This window comes from Lonchura striata, chromosome Z, assembly GCF_050655825.1.
Source record: "Lonchura striata isolate lonStrDom1 chromosome Z, ASM5065582v1, whole genome shotgun sequence".
NCBI classification, from domain to species: domain Eukaryota; kingdom Metazoa; phylum Chordata; class Aves; order Passeriformes; family Estrildidae; genus Lonchura; species Lonchura striata.
In genome coordinates this window covers 85872850-85894017 of record NC_140740.1, presented here as the reverse complement: position 1 = coordinate 85894017, position 21168 = coordinate 85872850, and the positions used below count along the sequence as shown (strand labels likewise).

Below are 21168 nucleotides of genomic sequence, written 5' to 3'. Positions count from 1 at the left end.
CCTAACATTTTGTATCATGCACTGCTGCTGTTTAGTACTGAACCATCATATAAACTTTCCTGTGTGCACACTGTAACCTTCAATGTGAACAGCAACAAACTTGCTTAATATTGTTAAGAGGGTTTTTATTCTATTTTGTGGTGATTTTCTGTTGTTGTCTTACCCATCTCTGTGTCCCTTTGCAGGGATTTTTGGTGTTTGAGCAGAGCAGGAGTCTTGCTCTGTAGAAGCAGGGGCAGGGTGTGGCCTTAGCAGTAACATCATTCCCTTGCCTCCTTGGCATTCCCGGAATTGTAATGATGGATACGTCTGCTCTGCGAGCCCCTTCTGATTTTCTTATGGCTCCCTCAGAAATTTCAACAGCAATTCTCACCCCAAGGGCTGCAATACAAAATCTTTTGGCTGCTGGGTAGAGAGAAGCACTGACTTTTCCCACTGATATCCTGTGCATCATCAGGACTGGAAAATCTTCTACTTGGATAGTATGGAAATTATGGAAACTCTATTCAGTCTCTGTTTGTACTGAGGACTTGGATTACACAGTCTTGTGTGTGAGGTTTTTTCCCTTAGGTAGGGTTAAAATTATACAGATTCATACTTTCAGTGGGAGAGAACAGTTCCACAGCATTGATGGTTTTGCTGTGTCATAGCAGAGATGCTGAACCACAAGATCTGATCAGTGAGAAACCATACGAGAACCTGGAAATTCAGCTTCTGTGAAGGTGACATCTTTAGCCAGAGATCAGTATATATTCAGTTTGTTTTGGTACCTTCTCAATTAAAATCGCTTAGACACTGAAGGTGGGTCTGCAAGACCATAGAATTGTAGGATCATTTGCTTTGGAAAAGCCCTCTCAAGTCTGTGTTGGAAAAGTCATTGAGTCCAACCATTCCCTCAGCCTGCCAAAGCTCCACTGATCCATGTCCTTGAGTGCCACATCCACACAGCTTTTAAATCCCTCCAGGGGTGGGGACTCCACTCTGGGCAGCCTGTGCTGGGGCTGGACAGCCCTTTTATGAAAGAAATCTTCCCTAATATTCAATCTGAAGTTCCAGTGGCAGAGTCTGAAGCCATTCCCTCTCCTCCTGGGAGCAGAGCCCGACCCCCCGGCTGTCCCCTCCTGTCAGGAGCTGTGCAGAGCCACAAGGTCCCCCTGAGCCTCCTTTTCTCCAGGCTCAGGCCCTTCCCAGCTCCCTCAGCCCCTCCTGGGGCTCAGCCCCTTCACCAGCTCCATTCACTGTCCTGGATATGCTCCAGCCCCTCCATGTCCTTGTTGTCCTGAGGGGCCCAGAGCTGACTCCAGGATTAGTGTAGTCTGTAATTACTGAATGTTTTTCTTGAGTCACAGCAGGTGGTGCACAGGAAACATGCTAATAGTTGTATATATATTTTTGCAGACAGTGTCACAGTTGTTACTGCTAAACATAATATCAAGGATGAAGAAAATATTTGATAATAGAGTCAGGGATTATGCTGGGGTGATAGGGTACTGCTAGATAAATTACATTCCTGCAACTGTAGTGTATTGTATATAGTAAAGTTTGGGAGGTGTGAAGGAAAAACATGAAGAAAGCTGTTTTCAACTGCTAATTGGTGGGTTTTTTCTGGCCATTTGCAAGATGTGATGTTTTGCTATCTTACTCTTCTTCATTATAAAAATATGGGGTTCTGTACATTACTTAACATCACATAGGCTAAAAAGAATAAGAGCCCCAAAGAAGCATTAAAATACTGTACGTGTGCTTAAATCTGGAGTTAACTATGAACTGAAACACAAAACTGAATGCCTGTATTAGCAACTGTATCCTAGTAATTTGTTAAATTAGTTCCTTTTTGGAGAATCACGTAATTGCTTCAAAGAGGGTCACCAGAAATCATCTCTAAGATACACGTTAAGGTCTACAGATTTCATTAGGTACTATTTACATTGCTATTAATACTACTGTTAGGTTTAATGCATAAATTGGAAACTTTGTCTTATATGAGACCTGCATTGCTCCTGATGGGATCCTGCTAAGTGGAAAAGGACTTTTTACAAGAGAATGGAGTGACAGGACATGGGGAATGCCTTCCCAGGGCCACAGGGCAGGGAGAAATGGGATATTGGAAATTAGGAATTGCTGGCTGGGAGGGTGGGCAGGCCCTGGCCCAGGGTGCCCAGAGCAGCTGTGGCTGCCCCTGGATCCAAGTGTCCCAGGCCGGTTTGGATGGAGCTTGGAGCAGTCTGGGACAGTGGACGTTGTTCCTGTCCTTGCCAGAGGGGGTGGAGCAAGGTGGTCTCTCTCCCTTCCAGCACAAACCATCTGTGATGGTTATCTTTCCGTGATAATTATCAAGGTTTCCGTTCTTGCAGCATTTACTGCTGTGTAATTTCTCCAAACAGTTTTGCTGGTGACATTTTGCAGCTAAGCTGAGTGTGTAGGACTGGAATCAGAAGCTTTTTCACTTGAGGAATGTCTTTACACTCCTCGAACTCTCCTCAAGGTAGATTGGTTCTCTTAATTAAAGTCTGTATCATGATGATCTATTTTACTTTTGTATGGTGGAGTTGGGGTTGCATATAGAACTTGTTCTTTCTTGTTTTACCAGTCAAACTAAACAAAATCTTCCCATACCTCTAGGGAATGCTACTTGGTTTCATGGAGAAATGGAGAAATCTTCATTTCCTTGCAACAGCAAGAAAACCTCATTAATATTTCAAGTACAGTATGACTAAATACAAATTCACAGTTTTAATTTTCTTAGTAGGAATGCTGTCATCTTCTAGTAGCAGTTGCTTCCCAGGTTTTGTGGGATCTTAGACAATGATTGGGTTCAGCTTTACTAAATACGGTTTGCATTCTGTTGTCATTGTTGCATGTCATGTAGTTTGGGAATACTGTCTTGGAGGGTTTGAGTTCCCAGTTGGGCACTCAACTGGGCATTGTGGTGGATTCCCTTATGCTGAAGCTTCTTGGTGGGCTTAGACCAGCCTCTGAAGCTTGACCCTGGATAGATGTCTTCCAGAGTAATTGACCTTTTCTAAGGTAGTTTGGGTGAAAATCAGGTTATTTGATTTGATTCATGGAGTCGTGGACCAACCTGGTCTAGTGGAAGGTTTCCCTGCCAATAAATCTTCCAAACCAAACCATTTTTGGTTTCCGTGATTCTGGGAATTGCAAAATCCTCAGTAAACAGGTAAAAAGGATACAGGACTATGAGAGTGAAGCATCACCAAGAATCAGTAAAGCACTGAGGGAATCTAGGCAGTTTTATAGTAATTTTTGATTGATTCTGGAGGCTGACCTTGAAGGAGGTGAAGGATAAGTTAAAATATGTCAAAGTGAAGTGGTTTAGGATTGGAATTTCAAACACAGGAAGAGCATGGATGGAAGAAGAGATGAAAGTGGAGGGGTGACCAGGAGATGAGCAGTGGATTAGCTGTAGGTCAGGTGGATAATAAACACTGTATGGTGAAGTCATGTAAGAAGTGTCCATGAAGCACCTGCATCTTCCCTGGGTTATTCTCATGTCCTCAGAAGTGGCTCATTGTTTCCTGGGCCAGTGCAAGTTGAGAAAGCAAGGTTTTGGAGCAGGAAAGCAGTGGGCTTGCTGCCTTGGCAGGTGTCCCGTGGTGTGTTTTCCTTTGGAGCAGACTGCTCCTGGGCCTTTTCCTCTGGGACAGGACACATACTACGGCATTTCCTCTAGTGTAGCCTTGTCGTGGGCTGCGGTGGGTGTTGGCATTGGGATACAGGCTGGAAACCCTGTGTTCCTTGTGGGAAGTGTATTCCTTCATGGGCTGGCTCAGTGTGGGTGAAAAGCTGTACTCTCAGCTTGCCATTTGCTGCGAAGGCAGAGGAGGAGTCAGGATGGACAGTTTATTTAGCAAAGTGTCTAGCAACAAACTTTGGTTTTGTGTGACAGCTCTGCTTTCATTTCTAAGCAGTGGTCAGAGATGGCAGGGTTAATTCTTGAGCCTATAATCACTACAGGCCCTGCATTTTTTCACATGATACCTACTTTACCAAAAGTTGTCTGAGCTTGACATAGAACAGCCAAAGAGTATTGCCAGTAAAAGAGATAAAGATAAGATTCTGGTCACCAAAGGCTTGGCTTTGAAGTTGCTTTGCTCACTGAGTGTAAGAACAGCTTTCTTGTAAGCTTCCTTCATTCCTCTCCATTCTTCCACTCCTTTGGCAGAGCAAGTTTATTTTGTTGAAGGTTTTCTTTTCTGCTGAAAGTGCAGGAAATTCAGACAGCTCTCTTGGAAGCTCCCCAAAGCTAATACAAACAAGATACATATGCTTCTCTTAAATGAACTAAAAATAAAGTAAATTATTTGAAAATATTTTAACTATAGATATTCCCCTATAAAGACAAAAGGTAAATTTACATCATTACAATTGTAGATGTTGATAAATTATGTTATCAAGGTGAAATTCCCTATAGCATCTATTGTTTATTCCTCACCAAAGATTGAGTAGTACCACCCTGAAATCTGGAATAGTTGCATTACAGACAGAAGTAATAACTACTGCATGTCCAAAAGTATAATTCATTGAAGTATTCTTTACCATGTATGAACCCAGATAAAAAAAAATGTAATGTAAAATGAACTGAAACTGTCTATTCAGCTATCTATACTTTATGTGGCTGCAGCTCATAGATCTGGAACAGTTTACCAAATTTTTCTGCCAGTTTCTCCATGGTAAAAAAATCACAGAACTTTTCTGTTTGGGGTTAATTTGGCATTCTTAGTCCTTTTGATATCTGTTAATAGTGCAGGGTATGTATGCTTTCTTTTTCCCATTGCTGACAAAATTGCCTTTATAGTCATATCTGCGTCATGAAGGAAGTACTTGTTTATGACTATAATTTTTTATAATTTATGTTCGCAAATTGTTGAATCTCACTGAAAATATTACAGATGAAGAACTATAGTGAGTCATCATGGACAGGGGCTCAGCATGGAGAACAGCCATAATTACAGTTGCCTGTGCATACTCCACCCTCACCTGCTCTCTATTCCTACATCAATATGCGGCCTTCAGCCTCAACTCTGAAGATGATGGGTGGTCCCACAGTATGGATGCAGCAACACAGACATGGTGCCGCCCTCCCTGACATTCCAGTGCCTCAGGGGGCTCCAGGAGAGCTGCAGAGGGACTGGGGACAAGGCAGGCAGGGACAGCACACAGGGAATGGCTCCCACTGCCAGAGGGCAGGCACAGATGGGAGACTGGGAATTAGGAATTACTGGCTGGGAGGGTGGGCAGGCCCTGGCACAGGGTGCCCAGAGCAGCTGTGGCTGCCCCTGCATCCCTGGGAGTGTCCCAGGCCAGGCTGGACAGGGCTTGGAGCAGCCTGGGACAGTGGAAGGTGTCCCTGCCCATGGCAGAGGGTGGAACAAGGTGGGTTTTAAGGTTCCTTCCAGCCCAAACCATCCTGGGATTTTCTGAGTTGCAAAGAGAGGCAAAGGGAGCAAATGTCCTTAAGGGGTCACTCAGAACTAGCAGAGAGAGTGGTGAGTTCAAGATGGTTTTCCTTCTGTGAATTGTAGAGTTCCTGGGAAGGAAACTATTACATCATGTCCAGCTGTTTTAAGTAGCTGCTTCACAGCTTTTGCACACTGTGTGCACTCCTGGCTCTGCTGGAGAGGGACCAGAAGTTTTGGTCAGAATGAGCGAAAGCCACCAAGCTTTGACACAAAGCAACTTGCACTTTTGAAAATTCAAATGTCAAAGCATTTTAGTACAGGCAGCAAGTTTCCACTCACTAAAAGCCATTCATTGTCATAAGCAGTTAAGATCAGAACTGTGTTTCCACATGGTTTTTTGACAGCCTGCATTTCCGTCAAGTATTTCTTTTGCAGTTACATATGACATTTCCATTTTATTTCATCAGGTTTATTTTATTAAAATTTCAGCACAGTGTGTTGTCCCGTTGTCTTCTTTTACCCTATTTACATTGTGCAGTTGTAGCATATTCCCATACCAATCCCTGCTCAGGTTTTGCTTTTTTTAGGCAGATAAGCTTCTTCCTGCTTATTGTGCCAACTATATAATTAGCAGTTATTTAGCTGAATGTATAATTTGGCTGGAAAATTGCTGTGATGTGAATGCACAGTGAGAAATGTGGCTTTTTTTAGTACACACAAGTGACCTGGGTGTCTGTGTCCATTGTCATATGATGCATAGCACCATTCACATGGATCTTGCCACAAAGGAAAAGTTGCTTTGTTAGATCTCAATTTTTTTAAGAAGTTAGAAACTAGACCTCTTTAAGCTAACAATTATTCATTGCTTTGGATTAGGGTTTACTGTACATCCAGATAAAAGGGAGGAAAACCAAATCATTGCATTTAAGTGAACTTCAGCTTGCTATAAAGAAATACATAATCATATCTGTAATGTATAATCTGAAGCATGTAATTGTCATGTGGACATGACACAAGACTTAAGTTTGTTCACAAATGGTTCTTAGAATCATGGAATAGAATCCCTGAATAGTTTGGGTTGGAAAGGACCTTAGAGCTGATCTTGTTTCACCCCTGCCATGGGCTGGAACACCTTCCACAATCCCAGTGTCCCCATCCAGCCTGGCCTTCTACACTTCCGTGGATGGAGCAACCACAGCTGCTCTGAGAAACCTGTGCTAGCTGTGACTGAGTGTGCTGCATATCTTCCTGGGTTAATGATCAAAAATGCAAAATATCATTAAGAAACTTGTCACCATCCATTGCTGTGCAATACCCTGGGTTCCACTCTGAAAAAGGGCAGTGCTTGATTTCCAGTCAAAAAATGGGCTAATCAAGGAGCTAATTTCATCATGGAAGAGAAATTCATGTCTACCTTTGCTTATTGATGCCATTTCATAGCATCACAAGTCACAAAAATTCTGATTTTTCAACCAGCTATTATTTTCTAGATAAACTAACTTGAGAGGAAAGAAAACAGAAAGCTGAAAAATTTTGTCTCTGTTTATATTAGACAGTACAAACCACGAGGGATGGTTATGCAACACTAAGCTGAATTACACAAGACATGCCTCCCTTTATCTCCTCAGAATTGGTAAACATTTAGAGGGTGGAGATTTGCATTCATTCATGATAAAACTTTTCAAATCAGTTTTTTATGGTCACAATAATTAAAATAAATTCAATGACAAATTAAATTAAAAGGATGAGCACTCAGAATGTTCTGTTGTGAGAACCAGGAGATGTGGCACCATAAATTAAACAGGTGTTTGCTGACACTGAGTTTTTGCATCCTGTCCTGACAGTGATTTGTTTTTTGATGGGTAAATATTTCTGTAAGGAACTAACAGTGAGCAAATGCCTGGGGTTTCATGGTTAGGCTGCTTGACTTCTCTTGATATTTAAAAGCCATATACTTTCCAAGTGGTTTTACACATTAGGATGTAAGTATTGAATTCTGTGGACGTTTGCCCAGGAGGATACCATGCTAATTATTAATTGTATTGCAGTAAAGAAAGCAACAATATTCCAAGATGGTCAGATCCAGGAACATCCAGCTCTGCCCATCGTTTGCCTTGGCTTTGAACTTTTGTGTGTTTCTTGATCGTGTTTATCAAACTCAAATTGTTTTTCCCCAGATAATGTTCTCATTCATTGTGTTTTCCCCTGCATCCTCTCAGCTTATTTCCATTCTCTTTTTCCTGGCATGATTACTTGTTTTTTCCTTTTAACAAAAGACTACCCAGACATGTACCTGGCTGTCTTTTAGCTGTCATTGGCTGTTTTATCCCTTGTGCATCTAGAACAAAACCGAACATCTGGTTTTTTGTCTTAAAAGTTAGAATCTCTGCAAAAAAGCACCACATTTAACTTCTCTCCTGAGAAGGAACATAAAGTGACTACCTAGAATTACCCACAGTAATATGAGGGCTGTGCCTACATTCCCATCCCCTTTGCAGGCATGATTTGAGTCTCACAGAGTTGGTATTGAGCTTTTACCTTCCACTTTTCTTTTTAATGATGGTTGTAACTATTTCTATGAGAATAAACAAAAAAAAAAAAAATAGGTGGAGGAGGACTGGTACACGTCGATGTTGACAGAGGCATTATCTAAGCCCCGTTTTGTAAAGGAATATTGTAGTAATTTTAAATGTGAGTGCCACACTGAATTTGTCAATTGTAAGCAACAGGAAACTTTTAACTCCTCTCCTTTAAAAAATGTACTGTTCAATAGATTGAAGCATGTCTGTTTCACAAACCAATATTTGACTTCTATTTTCATATAACAGCTAATCCAGTAAAAGAAATATGGTCTTACAAGGCTGCTGAGGATGATGTGTTCATCCTTGCCTTGGCCACACACATTCAGCGTTTCAGCTGTGTTCAGCTGCTCTGAAAGTAATACACAAGGTGATAAACTTCAACAACAAAATGTTAATGTAACTGTATTTATACCTGTCTTGATACTATGTCTGCATGAAGTAGGTCTGTAGCTTGATACTGATGATACAGAGCAACAAAACCGCATGACATTTTATCAGCATTTATCCACTGTCTCATCCAAATTCTGTCCTTGGATTTATGCTTGTTTTTTCCTTTGTTTTGAAAACTTTTAAACCTTTAAAAATTATTCAATCTCTAATTACAGGAGCAGACAGTTCTGATAATGTATGTGCAATACAGAGATCAGTGCCACTTCTCTGTCTTTTATGGAGATAGTTCTTCTTATAAATTATTTTTTGTGTAGTCCATTGTGAGTAAAAATCTTCACTATATCTCCTGTTTTTCTTCATGGGGGGGTCTTAGGTTCTGCACCTGCAATATAGTAGCTGAAACACAGATCGTTGTTTCTGTCCATCAGCTCTTAAAAATGTTAAATTTAATTACTGTGCAATAACTGCTGAACCTTTTCATTGATTGAAGCTGACCACTAGCAGAGTCTGCAACCTATTGGAAGATGGTTAGCAATGCTTTCTGTTTCAATTAGCTGTATCCCTGGGGTTTAAGGTGAATATCTTTTATTAAAAACCATTTAGTTTTTGAAAAGTAGGTGCATGGTTTGTTACGTTTCTGGTAACTGGATAGATCTCACTTGATTCAGAACTGTAGTAGTTCTGTGAAAGTCATCTTGTCTGTATTTTAGGATAGTGTCTTGGTCACTAGCTCACCCTGCTGCACTGGAGTCAGAAGTATGCCAGTGCTCAGAGCTTTTAAAGATATACCATAATACAGCATATTCTGCAGTAAATCTGAATTGATAGGCAAGCACCATTCCCCAGGTGAGTTAGGTCTGGATTTTTCTTCAGATGCCAGCTGAAGCAGTTATTTCTATTTTTGTCTAATATTTTCCATTACCCTTGACAACACTTACCTGGGATGCTGTTTCATAGCACAATAACTAGGTAACTACAGGCAGAGGAACCACCTGTGTTTTGAAAGTAAAGATGATTTCTATCATAGAAGAATGTGATCCCATTGACAGCAGTCAGCTTTGTAAGGGTTTATGCCATCATTTTTAGCTATACTACCATGCTAATTTAGGTGGCAAAGTCATTAAAAAATAAGAGATACTTACATTCAGAAAAAAATCTGTAACCTTCACTGTCAGGTATCATTGCTAAAGAAGGAATTTTAATAGAACGTATGCACAAGATACTCCTCTTCAAACAAGAGCTCCAAAAAGCTTCCACTTAAATCTCCCTTGTACTCGTAGAAGACAAGGGGATAACCAGATTGTAGTGTGGGAATAATGATGGGATCTCACTTCTGCGTGGTCCTCAGTGTCACAAAAGAAATGGAGCAGTAGGTTAGAGGGATGGTGCTGCCTTCTGCAGAGCCACATCTAGGAGAGGGATTTGGGATGAGGGGCAGAGAGATTGAACAAGAGGGAATGGCTTCCACTGCCAGAGGGCAGGGACAGATGGGATATTGGGAATTAGGAATTGCTGGCTGGGAGGGTGGGCAGGCCCTGGCACAGGGTGCCCAGAGCAGCTGTGGCTGTCCCTGGATCTCTGGAAGTGTCCAAGGCCAGGCTGGACAGGGCTTGGAGCAGCCTGGGACAGTGGAAGGTGTCCCTGCCCACAGAAGGGGTGGAACAAGATGGGTTTTAAGGTTCCTTCCAACCCAAACCATTCTGGGATTCAGTGAGCTACACTCTTGGAAGAAATACACCTTGCCTTCCATGAAAGCAGCCAGAGCAAAGTAGTAGCAAATAATTTTACTCTTTTTGAATCTAAACAGGGTAATGAAAATTCCTCTGTTCTCTCCTGCCTTGGAGAGAGCATACATCTTCCATGTGACAATTCCTACAGTGCTGCTTAATAGTAGAAAATAACTGTGTGCAGATTGAATGACAGCCCAACAAAATGCTCTTAAGTACTGCCTTTTTGTGAAGAATTTAAGTGCCTTATCATAACTCAGAAAGTGAACTTTGTGGGCAGTCAGCAAAAGGAAATGTCAGTGGTTTCATTGTTCATACCTAGCAGAAAAACTCAAGCTGGCTTAGTATGGTTCACATTCTTGCTAGACCTGTAAAGTCTGACAGTCTAGTGTTTGCTGTGATGGAGACAACATAAATGATACAAACGAGGTAGAAGAGCCCTTTTTTTACCCTATTCCAAGGTAGGACAGACAGCTCTGCAGTCAGAATAACTGTATTGGAGATATCCTGATGGATATCTCAAGGAGATGGATATATCAAGGAGGGAAATCCAGGCAGCTGGCAGGAGCTCACATGCCAGCTTGTTCAGCTTAGGAAGCTGGAGCTGTCAAATGCACTGACAAAATGAAAAGCTCTACAAGTTAATCTTAGACTGAAGACTTAGTGCACTACAAAACAAGGTTCCTTTTTTCTTTTGTTATGAGTGATCTTCAATGCCAAGCAAATAATTTTAAAAAAGAGTCAAAGGAGAAAAGTCTGGTAACAGTGACAGATGTTGAAGGTGCAGTGATGTTTGATACAGTCAGTTTTCCTTCTCCTGTCTTTGCTTTTCTGTTTCACCCACTGTTTTTAATCTTTTTCTCTCTTTTCCCTATCCCTCCTTCCTGCATAGGGGCTCAACAGAAAAAGTAATAAATTAATTATATGCTTTTACTTAGAATAGGAAGGGTTGCAAAGACTGTGTTCACTTAACCCTGATGAATTTAACTGATTACAATAAGGTAATGCTTTATGTCATGGCTCCTGTTGGGAGAATCAAGCTATGAGGCTGAATACTAGTATGATGCGTTTCAATTAAAATTTTGGTGATTACTGGAGAAAACAGATTCCTTTCGAGACACATGGATGGAAGATTTGCTCACCATAGAGACATGACCAGCTAATAGCTTTATTAGTAATAATTACCTTTGCACTGCCTTTATTACTCATTTTACAATGGAAAAGGGCACACTGACCTTTCACTCCTTTCTTAAAGGCACAAGACCTGAATGTGATTGAGGAAGTGATCCGAATGATGCTAGAGATCATCAACTCCTGCCTGACCAACTCCCTCCATCACAACCCCAATCTGGTGTACGCTCTGCTCTACAAGCGCGATCTGTTCGAGCAGTTTCGGACTCACCCCTCCTTCCAGGACATCATGCAAAATATAGACCTGGTGAGTGATTCGTGACCTCAGAGATGGTTACACTTCCTTATGTGAGCTCTTCTTACTCTTGAGAGGTGGAAAATATTTATCACCTCTTAATAGTCTTTTTTTTTTTTACATGTTGAATTTTTCTTGTCTGTTTTTTGGGCCTGCACATGCCTTCTGGGCAGCATAGAAACACAGAGTGGTTTGGGTTAGAAGGGACCCTAAGGGTCATTTAGTTCCAACCCTCTAATTTCTTTAACAGCCCTTTCCCACATCTTTGACTAAAGAGAATCAGAGGGATTTTGAGATGCCTCTGGTAAGGAATTCCCAAGCTGTGACACATCTTTCACCCCCGAGAGGAGAACAATGTCAACTTCTCTTGATTGAGCTTTAAACAATGTCAGCTTCTCTTGACTGCCCCTAGAAATATACCTTTCAGGGGAGCAAAAGCTAATTTTCATCATTAAACAATCATTTTTCTTTTACTCCTCTCACCAGCCTATTAATGATTATAGGGAATTAATTTTAAATAACTGAAGAGCAGGCATTCAGCTAGCTGTCTTATTCCCTGTCTGCATCTGAATGTGTGTTGTTTCCACCTGCCAAGTGTTCTCTTCACAGCAACCTTCCCCTTGCATAGGGAAGGCAGTTTAGAAGAAAACAACTGTGGTTAAGAAGCAGTTACCAGTGTGACTCTTTGTGGAGTATGACTTTGGGAAACAATTGTTAATTATTTCTGCATCTAATAGTAGCTTTAATGTTCATATGGAGAGTCTGAGCTTCTGCTAGAAAAATTTGAAGCATTACAAATTTTTCTCTGTCTTCTAGTCAATATTTGCAGAGCTGAGCAATGTTTGAAGCCATACTATGACTACTGGGTGCAAAATGCTGGAAGGGAGGGCTGAGCAGGGTACTGAGTTTCTGAATGCAGTGAATGACATATTATTGTGCCTAATAATCTGCAGAGTTTTTTAATTACAGGAGAATGACAGCTACCTGATTGCCCATAAAGGAAAATAATTTAAAATGTTGAACTGAAATCCTGCTCTGTACCTCTTTGTTGCTCTTCTGTTCTCTCTCACATTTTCTGGTCAGGCAGGAGTTTGGGGAGTGGAGAACTTGAAGCTCAAAATTCTCCAAACTTTCAGCAGCTGCAGACTACAGGCAGCATGATACTGTCTGGATGATTAGAACAAGATGTCTTCAAGTTGTGTAAAGAGGCTTTGGTGCGCTGAAGATAACAGTTGTCTACATTCCTGACTGAGATAGGGACCTTCTCTGGTTACTTGCCCACATCCAGGATAACTGATGGTGGCCAGATCCTTCTGCTTGCAGCCCTGTGCCTCCCACAGACAGCAGCACGTCCTTTCCTTTGTAACAGTTAAATGTAGGTTTCCCTCAACAATTTAAACAATTCCTCCCCAAAACTATTTAATATTGGGTTACAGCATAATGCCAGTTACATTCAGAAACTATTTAAAGCTTTCCAAGGGAGCATGTTGAATTTTTAAATAACTCCTTTGTTAGAGAGGTGAGGACGTCAAAAAAAGAAATTTTAATTTTTTTTTTTTAAATGTACCTGTCACCATCTGGCAAGTGGTAAGAGCTGTCAGGCTTACAGATCTGAATAAAAGATGAGATTCATCTGACTTCTAGTCTACCCTGTCACGTCCTGCACTTCATACACAGTACTGGCAGCACCATAAACAGCCAGTCTTTGTTGTGTGTGCTACAGACAGAATGTTCTAATTGGTCTTGCTGTCCCTTGAAACAGTGGCAAATCTGTACACGTTGAAAGGAGCTTGCCTGGGAGCCATGTGGGCAGGATCTGAGAAAAACCAAAAGGAGTTTCTGTCTCCCAAAAACTTACCAGACTTTTCTCTGCAGTGGTGGAGCTGCGACCTCCATCCTCACAGCTGTATGGAACACTGTGGATGTCTGAAATATAGCTGTGCTCTGAAAGGAGTCAGAAAAAAATCTTAAAATATTTGTCTCAATAAATTTCTAAAGTGTATGTTGCTGAAAGCTGGAGGATATATGCCTGGGGAGGATCTCCCTATTCTTGGCCTACTCTTACATTCTTTCAGCATCCATCCCAGCCTGTTTTCAGACAGAATACTGAGTTGGCCAGGCTCTTTCTGTGGCCAAGGCTGGTTATTCAGAAGAAGATAGATCCACCAGCTTCCTGTATACTAGGGAGCTGTGTTGGCTTTCAGGCTGTTGTGATCAATTAAATTTTGTGGCCCCAAATTGTGTAAATTGTAGGTAGAAATGGTAAATGTTGCAACTTTTGGTAATGCAAGAGTGGTCAAGAGAAATTACCTTTCTGAGGCTCCCCAAGTATTTCTGCAAGGGCTCTGTAAAACCTGACTCTCCCTCTAGGTACTTTCTCTGGTCATAAACAGCAAAGTATGTTTGGATTATCTGTACCCATGCTGCAGTGGAACCAAGAGTGTAATTTTTGACAATGGCATGTAGTGACAGGACAGGACAAGGGGCAATGGCTTCCCACTGCCAAAGGGCAGGGATAGATGGGATATTGGGAAGTAATTCTTGGCTGGGTGGGAGGGTTCTGAGACCCTGGCACAAGGTGTCCCAAGTTGGATGGGGCTTGAAGTAAACTGGTCTAAGAGAAGGTGCATTGGGATAGGATAAGATAGCCTTTGAAGGTCCCTTCCAATCCACACCATTCTGGAATTCTATGATTCCAATAATCACATAGGCCTAGAGATTCACGTGAGCAGCAGGGGCCTGTTACACCGTGTGTCACTCTGACATCCCCCTGCTCCGGCAAATTCTGCCCACCAGCTGATGAAAGTTTCTCTGACTGGAAACTTTAATCCAGATTTGTATTTCATAGAGAAATACTAACAGTGTGGTAATGTTTAATGCTGCAGAAATCAGACCAAAATGCCGAGCATGTAAAGTCTGTAATGAGTTTTGGACACCAGAACAGTTGCCAGTTTGCCTTGTCAAGAATGTATAAAATAGATATGATGTGTAAATACTTAAATGCTTATTATTTTTACTCAATTGGACATAATGTACTCATCAACCAAAAGGAAGCATGGAAGAGGTGAAAAGGCTAAAAATTTGAAGAAGAATTAATTAGAGAGTGTACTGGGGATGTAATTGATGGTGCAAATAGAAAAAGGCATCTGCTGCAATTCTGTATGTGTATACAAGCAAAGAATAACCCAGATATGTCCTCTAAGCCCAACACGCTGGTGACATCTTAGCTGGATTATTCTGGGTTTAGAATCTCAGAACCATTTGGGCTGAAAAATACTTTCAAGACATTTCATTCCAACCATACCCCAGCAATGCCCAGGCTACCACCATCCCATGTCCACAAGTGCCACAGCCACACAGCTTTTAAACTCTTCCACAGACTGGGGACTCCACCACTGCCCTGGGCAGCTGTGCCAGGGCTGGACAAGCCTTTCCCTGGAGGGATTTTCCCCAGTATCCACCCTGAGCCTGCCCTGGCCCAGCCTGAGTCGTTCCCTCTCCTCCTGTCCCTGTTCCTGGAGCAGAGCTGTCCCCCCGGCTGTCCCCTCCTGTCAGGAGCTGTGCAGAGCCACAAGATCCCCCTGAGCCTCCCTTTCTTCTTCCCTTCCTTTTCTTTTTCCCTTCCCAGCTCCCTCAGCTGCTCCTGGGGCTCAGCCCCTTCCCAGCTCCGTTCCCTGCCCTGGACACGCTGCAGCCCCTCAGTGTCTCTCTTGTCCTGAGGGGCCAGAGCTGTCCCCAGCACTGGAGGTGTCTCAGCAGTGCCAGCACAGGGACGGGCACTGCCCTGGGGCTGTGTCACACCCTGGCTGGGACAGCCCAGGGGTCACTGCCCACCTGAGCACACCTCTGCTCATAATCAGCTGGCACCATGAAAGAAATTCCAGGTTTAAATAAGAGCTGTAGAAAACAACCTCTGAAGGTGCTGATTTGCTGAAGTGATGTGGTATTTTTCAAATAGAATGCTGCTTTGAAGGGAAATTGAATAATCTCTTTGACATATTTGTGGGTTTTCAGGTCATAAGGAAAGATTTTTTCCAAGGTTAGGAATAATGAAGCACTATGGTAGGTTTTCAGGGACTTCAGCATTGGAGACCTCTGGGGTTTGGCAGTGTGGCACCAGGGCAGAGGACAGACCAGCATAGATCTACAGGCACAGGTAGATGGGGATGCTTCTGCAGCAGAACAGGAATTGCCCGGGTTACCTTCAGTAGAGACCTAGTCACAATAGTTCTGGGCTGTTTCTCAAGATTTGGACCATTCCGTTTATTCTGGAGTTACATATAATCTCTGTGTGCTTCATCATGGCGCAAAAATAGGTGAATAAGGGTATCAGTGTGTAGGTATAATGGTCATCAGTATATTGATCACTTTTTATTGAAAACTACTTGTTTGCCTCTGTGTATTTATAAATAATCTAAAAATCACTATTGCCAGCTGAGTGGGAACATATGGGAACCATTAATGCTGAAATAAGAATAAACTGAAATCAAAATACCTTCTGCTTCCATTACTTTACCTTTCATTTTAAAAAGCCTTTTTAGTAGGAGATAGTGCATCTTGTTTATCTCAAATGGGATATTCTTATTCTGAATGGTGAACGAAGAGGAATGCTCTGGTTCCTCCTATGGCCTTGCGTAGACATATTTCATCTGGGAGCTGTCTATATGCCTCCACTTTAGAGGTGGTCTGTAATTTGGTCAGCTGCCTCAGATATGTCAGGAATTTGGTGGAGACTCTTCGCTTATCATTCCTAAAGATGTGTTTGGTTCATGGCCATGGTGAGAACTCCTTGGCTTTCACTGCTCTCATATTTCCTACAAGCGAGCAACTGATACCAGGTGGTGGAACAGGCCTAACTAGGAGCTGCTAGAATTTTGTTTGCTAAATAGTCTGATAGACATCAGGAGGTTGGGAGCAGTGACTTAGTGATGCAAAGGATTCAATTGATGCAATTTCCTACAAGGAATTTAATTCTTCAAAGACATTTCCCTATTGGATTTAAAATCAATCAAGTTATCTTCACTCTGGCATAGCAACCCCTGTTGTAAGACCTTCAGGACTTAAGAACTAAGTTTTTTATGGCTTTCCTTAAAATTAGAAAAACCTTGATCATGCTGATAACCAGAGCCTGGCTAAATACTCTTAAGATTTTGTGCGTTTGGGTTGGGGTTTTGTTGATTGTTGTTTGTTTGATTGGGGGGGCTCTTTTTGCCCATTTTTTTCTCCTCACTCCTAGAAGTGGAGAGCAGAATACCTGGAAAATCTCGTATGTCCTTGGACATGCTCCTCATTTCAAGGTGGTTCTGAAAAATACAGTACTTCAAGTTTCTGATTAATCTCGTGTTTCTCCTGCTATTGAATCACCTGAAGTGATTTTACCCCTTCTTAAATCAGCAAAGGTTGGCTTTGCCTCTCATTGGCTTCAGCTATGACTACTGGATACCAAATGTAGCTGTGATTTATGTTTCCCTATGGAAGTTAAGTAGTTGAAGTGCTAATCCTGTGGTACTTTACAGCAAGAGGTTTGTTTTCTTCTTTTCTTCATCATTCAGTTTGCCATCAGTATACCATATTACTCTCCCAGTAGTGAATGTGGCTGGAAATAAAATTCTCAAAGTGTTTCTTTCTATCACTTTCAAAGGGAAGCAAAATTGACAAAAACAGGTTCAAAACTTTTTGCCAAGTGATTTTACTCACTTTTTGCCAAGTGATTTTTTTCTGCTGTCTTTCAGAACTGACCTTTGCAGTTGCAGGCAGAGGAGGCAGCAATGTGTTGTACTGTTATTTTTAGCTGGAGGAGAAGGAGAGGAGTTGTCATGTTCATTAGGCAGCAGCACTGCCTGGGCTGCCGCCGGCCTCACAGCACTTCAGCATCTGCTGACAGAATCCAAGTGGAGAAAACATTTTGCCCTTGATAGCTCTGCTGTTGGCATGCTGTAAAGGGAAGTATTTTGTTACTTCAGCCTTGCAGCCCAATTGAAAACAATAGTTGGGTGAAATAAAAATCTCAAAAATAATCTCCAAAACCTAAAGTATTACCTTTAAGTGAAAAATGTTTCTAAATCATTCTAATTTTGTAGGACTTTTAATCTCTGGCAGTAACTTGTAAGTTTACTGTTCAGAAAACAAAAGGAGAAAGTATGAATTTCTCATGGAAAATTGATCTCTAGGAAAAAATTCTCACTGCAGGGGTGGGGAGGCCCTGGCCCAGGTTTCCCAGAGCAGCTGTGGCTGTCCCTGGGTCCTTGAAAGTGTCCAAGGCCAGGTTGGATGGGGCTGGGAGCACCCTGGGATAGTGGAAGGTGTCCCTGCCCATTGCAGGGATATGGTACTGGATGATCTTTAGGGTCCCTTCCCAACCAAACCATTCCATGAGTCTGTGATTAAAACCCAGTTTTATAAATCACTATGGAAAACTACAGGTTTTTTTTGTATAGAAAGATTAATGGTATTTTACAAGAAGCCCTGGCAAGGCCTGAGCTGGAGGTGGCCAAGCCAGGTCCCCTGTGCCCATCGTATGACAGGTCTGACTACCTTAGGATGGACTAAGGTACAGCCAGGATTAGACTCTGCACAGGCCAAGGCTCTCCATACGTTTTATCTAGACAGGGATCAGATATTCCTGATGAGGGGTTTTCTAATCCTGGATTAGATGTGCCTTTTAATCTCTGCTAATGTGGAAGCCAGACTGGAGAGAGAGCTCTTAGAATGGGTTATGTTGCTTCAAGGACAGGCCTTTCAGTGCTCAGCATGGCTAGAGGAGAGTAATTCACAGCAACTTGTGCAGTTTCTTCTTACTCTTCTTTTTAAGCAGTCTTTGCAGTTGTTTTCTTAGACCAGTTGCCCAAATAATTAAGAAGAAAGTTGATTTTCAGAGTATCAGAAATACTCTTTGATCATTGTTTATTTGCCCTAAGATCTGCGATTTTTCTACTCATACAGTCATATGCTCAGTTGGTTTTAAAACATGTACTAAAACCTGAAACTCATTTAATACTATTCAACCAGCTTATTTTTTTCTGGTTCATTTTACTTTCAATGGGACAAGGAGTGGAAATCTGTTAATTTTCATTTTTATTTTAAATTCACCTCTGTTATTGAAGTGTAGAAGATAATTAAAGCTCTTTCAAAGGAAAAGGCTACTCTTCCTTAATATGATGTTAAGCTTTTATATTTTTATATCTGACTACATTAGTAGGAAAAGTGTTGGACCCTGCTACAGAGGTGGGAGTTTGGGCATGAGAGATGTAATATGGATGCTTTTTGATTTTATTCCTGATCTGGAGTTAATAAGAAAATGCCTTCTTTAGGATCTCCTAATTAATCTTCTATTTTTTATTTTTGCTTCTGTTTTCTTACTTCATTGGGATACTCGTGGGTACCTCACTGTCTCATTGGGCTATTGTCCTCTCAGGATCCAGAAGAGAGGTACTTCATTTTTATTTTGTTTGAAGTAGCAAGGCAAATAACTCCTAGAGATAAGTACCATTATTAAAGTAGGTATTTTTAATTTTAGTCATCAACTACACATCAAAAATAGCCATTCTGAGTTCTCTAAAATGCTGACATAGCCTGAAAATACTGGAAGTCTGTCTTGCTTTTGTTCTTTTGAAATATAACCCAAAGAAAATTAGTACCTTTACCACAAAAACGTAAGCCTTTTAAAAACATGTTAAGATTGAAGGGTTTGACTTCCCAAAATAGGAAACATCATAATTCAGGGAGTATCTGTGAGCTTCATTCAGTTTTTTTTACATGTTTGCATTATGATAGTATTTTATCCTTTTGGTTAAAAGCTAAATATTAGATTTTGCTTTTATTGTGGTTTAGCAGAACTTGAGCTAACAAGGCAGTGCCACTGGGATGGATTCTCTGCAGGAGCCTGCCGTTGGCAAGGATGGGTTTCACCAGTGATTACTGACAACAGAGGAGTGTTGAATGCAGGAAGATGTTTTTTTCTTTCAAAGTCTGTGGGCAACTTGCTTGTTCCTCTGTGAGCCGTGTATCTTCCACCAGCAATTTCTCCTAAACTCTATGCCAAAACCGTGTCAGCTTCACTCCGAGGTCCTCATGCTCTTTGCACAAGCTGCTTCTTGCTGTTTTACTCTGTTATTTCTGGTCCCTCCCTCCAGCTCCTTTGCTTATGAACTCAGCACATCTTCCTACTCATTTTTTTCTAAGGATCAGAGATCACAGTGCTCAACAAGGTCCTTATCTGTAAAAGCCTACCTGCAGCATCTGCCAGAGGTAGTGAAATTCTCCCTTTCTGCTCAAGTATGGAGATAATCATAGGGATAACGCAGAAGATTAAACCTGAATTTTCTCTTGACTGGTTTGTGTACTTCTGTTGTTAGAAACAAAATAAAACAGAGAAAAAAAACAAACCAAACACCACAATCCCATGACAACCCCAAAAGCAACTTCCAGCAACTTTAGTCTGCCTCTGTCTCATTCACTTATTGCAAGATTTTCTAGAGATCCCAGCAAATCTTCCAGCTCAAAACAAGGGTTGGGCTTTCCGTGGGGGAAGTCACAAACAGGAACAACAAATTTGAATCTCACAGTAATCAAGCCATCAGCTGTCTTTGTTTTATGAACAGCAGCTGAGCTGGGAGGCATAATTAGGGTAATGGTTTCTGGCTCCAGCTGTGTCTCACTACAGAACAAAGAGAGCTCAGCAGAGATTTTGTAGTATAATACACTTTTCCCCCCTTCTACTTGAGAGAATTGTCGAAGATGACTCGATGGACTGGGACTGTGATTCAGATACAAGTGAACATCAGTATTTTTCCACAGTATGTTGAAAGCTCACAGGATTTTGCAGAATCTGTCATCAGCACTGTGCTTGACTCCAGCCCAGGAGTAGCCAGGTGCTCTGGTGTAGACAGACTCTACCAAGTGCCTCTTGTGGTACATCCAGAAGATTCTAAGTAGGTGTTGAAATTTTTCCCCAGACCCTTTTTTTGCTTTGATTTCTGGATGCCTTGTGAGACTAAGGAGTTTCCCTGGGATAAGGGATGGGATTTGCAAAGTGTGTTCTTTTTGGATGACAGGAGCTATAGAAATGGAAGTTTTCTGATGTCCCACATGGGTAACTGCCGGTGGGATGTCTGCTTCTGCTGTGACCCACTGAGCTTGGAGAGGGATAAAAGTTAAAGTCTGACCTGAGTTCTAGCTAACAAGGACCAGCTGTGTCACAGAAAAGGGGGTGGGAAGGGAAATATGGGGAAAATCAGCTTGGCTTTACCGGGGGGATGTCTGGAAGATGACAGGGAATTTGCAGGATTCCTTAGGCCTAGAGTCCAGGATGTAGAAGGTATGTGCAGCACTTGGGTGGATACTGGGTGGAAGAGGAGCTTTGTGAACTTCCTTCTCACCATCCACTTGCTCTGGCTTTGAGTGCTACACAACCCCCAGGAAATGTAGTCTTTCATACTGAGATACTTAATAGTTGTGTTGCCTTTTGTCCAGAAGTCAGTGGAACTATAATGATTTTACTTTAATACTTTACAGTGTAAGTAAATTTCTAGCTCAAATCATTGAAAGACTGGAAGAACTCAAAAGCCTGATGGGCAGAACTGACAGAAAGAAATATAAGCATATGTCAGTGCACAGTACTTGAA

General features: G+C 41.7%; 1 protein-coding gene across 13 annotated transcripts in view; it reads left to right on the top strand.

Moving 5' to 3' along the window:
* DYM (dymeclin) overlaps positions 1–21168 on the top strand; it is a 209718-nt gene that overhangs the window by 154361 nt on the left and 34189 nt on the right. For all 13 annotated transcript variants that reach the window (XM_085566103.1, XM_085566101.1, XM_085566102.1 and 10 more), the window contains one exon: positions 11375–11557. In XM_085566103.1, coding sequence (XP_085422229.1) covers positions 11375–11557 — 183 coding nt within the window. The remainder of the gene's footprint in view (positions 1–11374; positions 11558–21168) is intronic.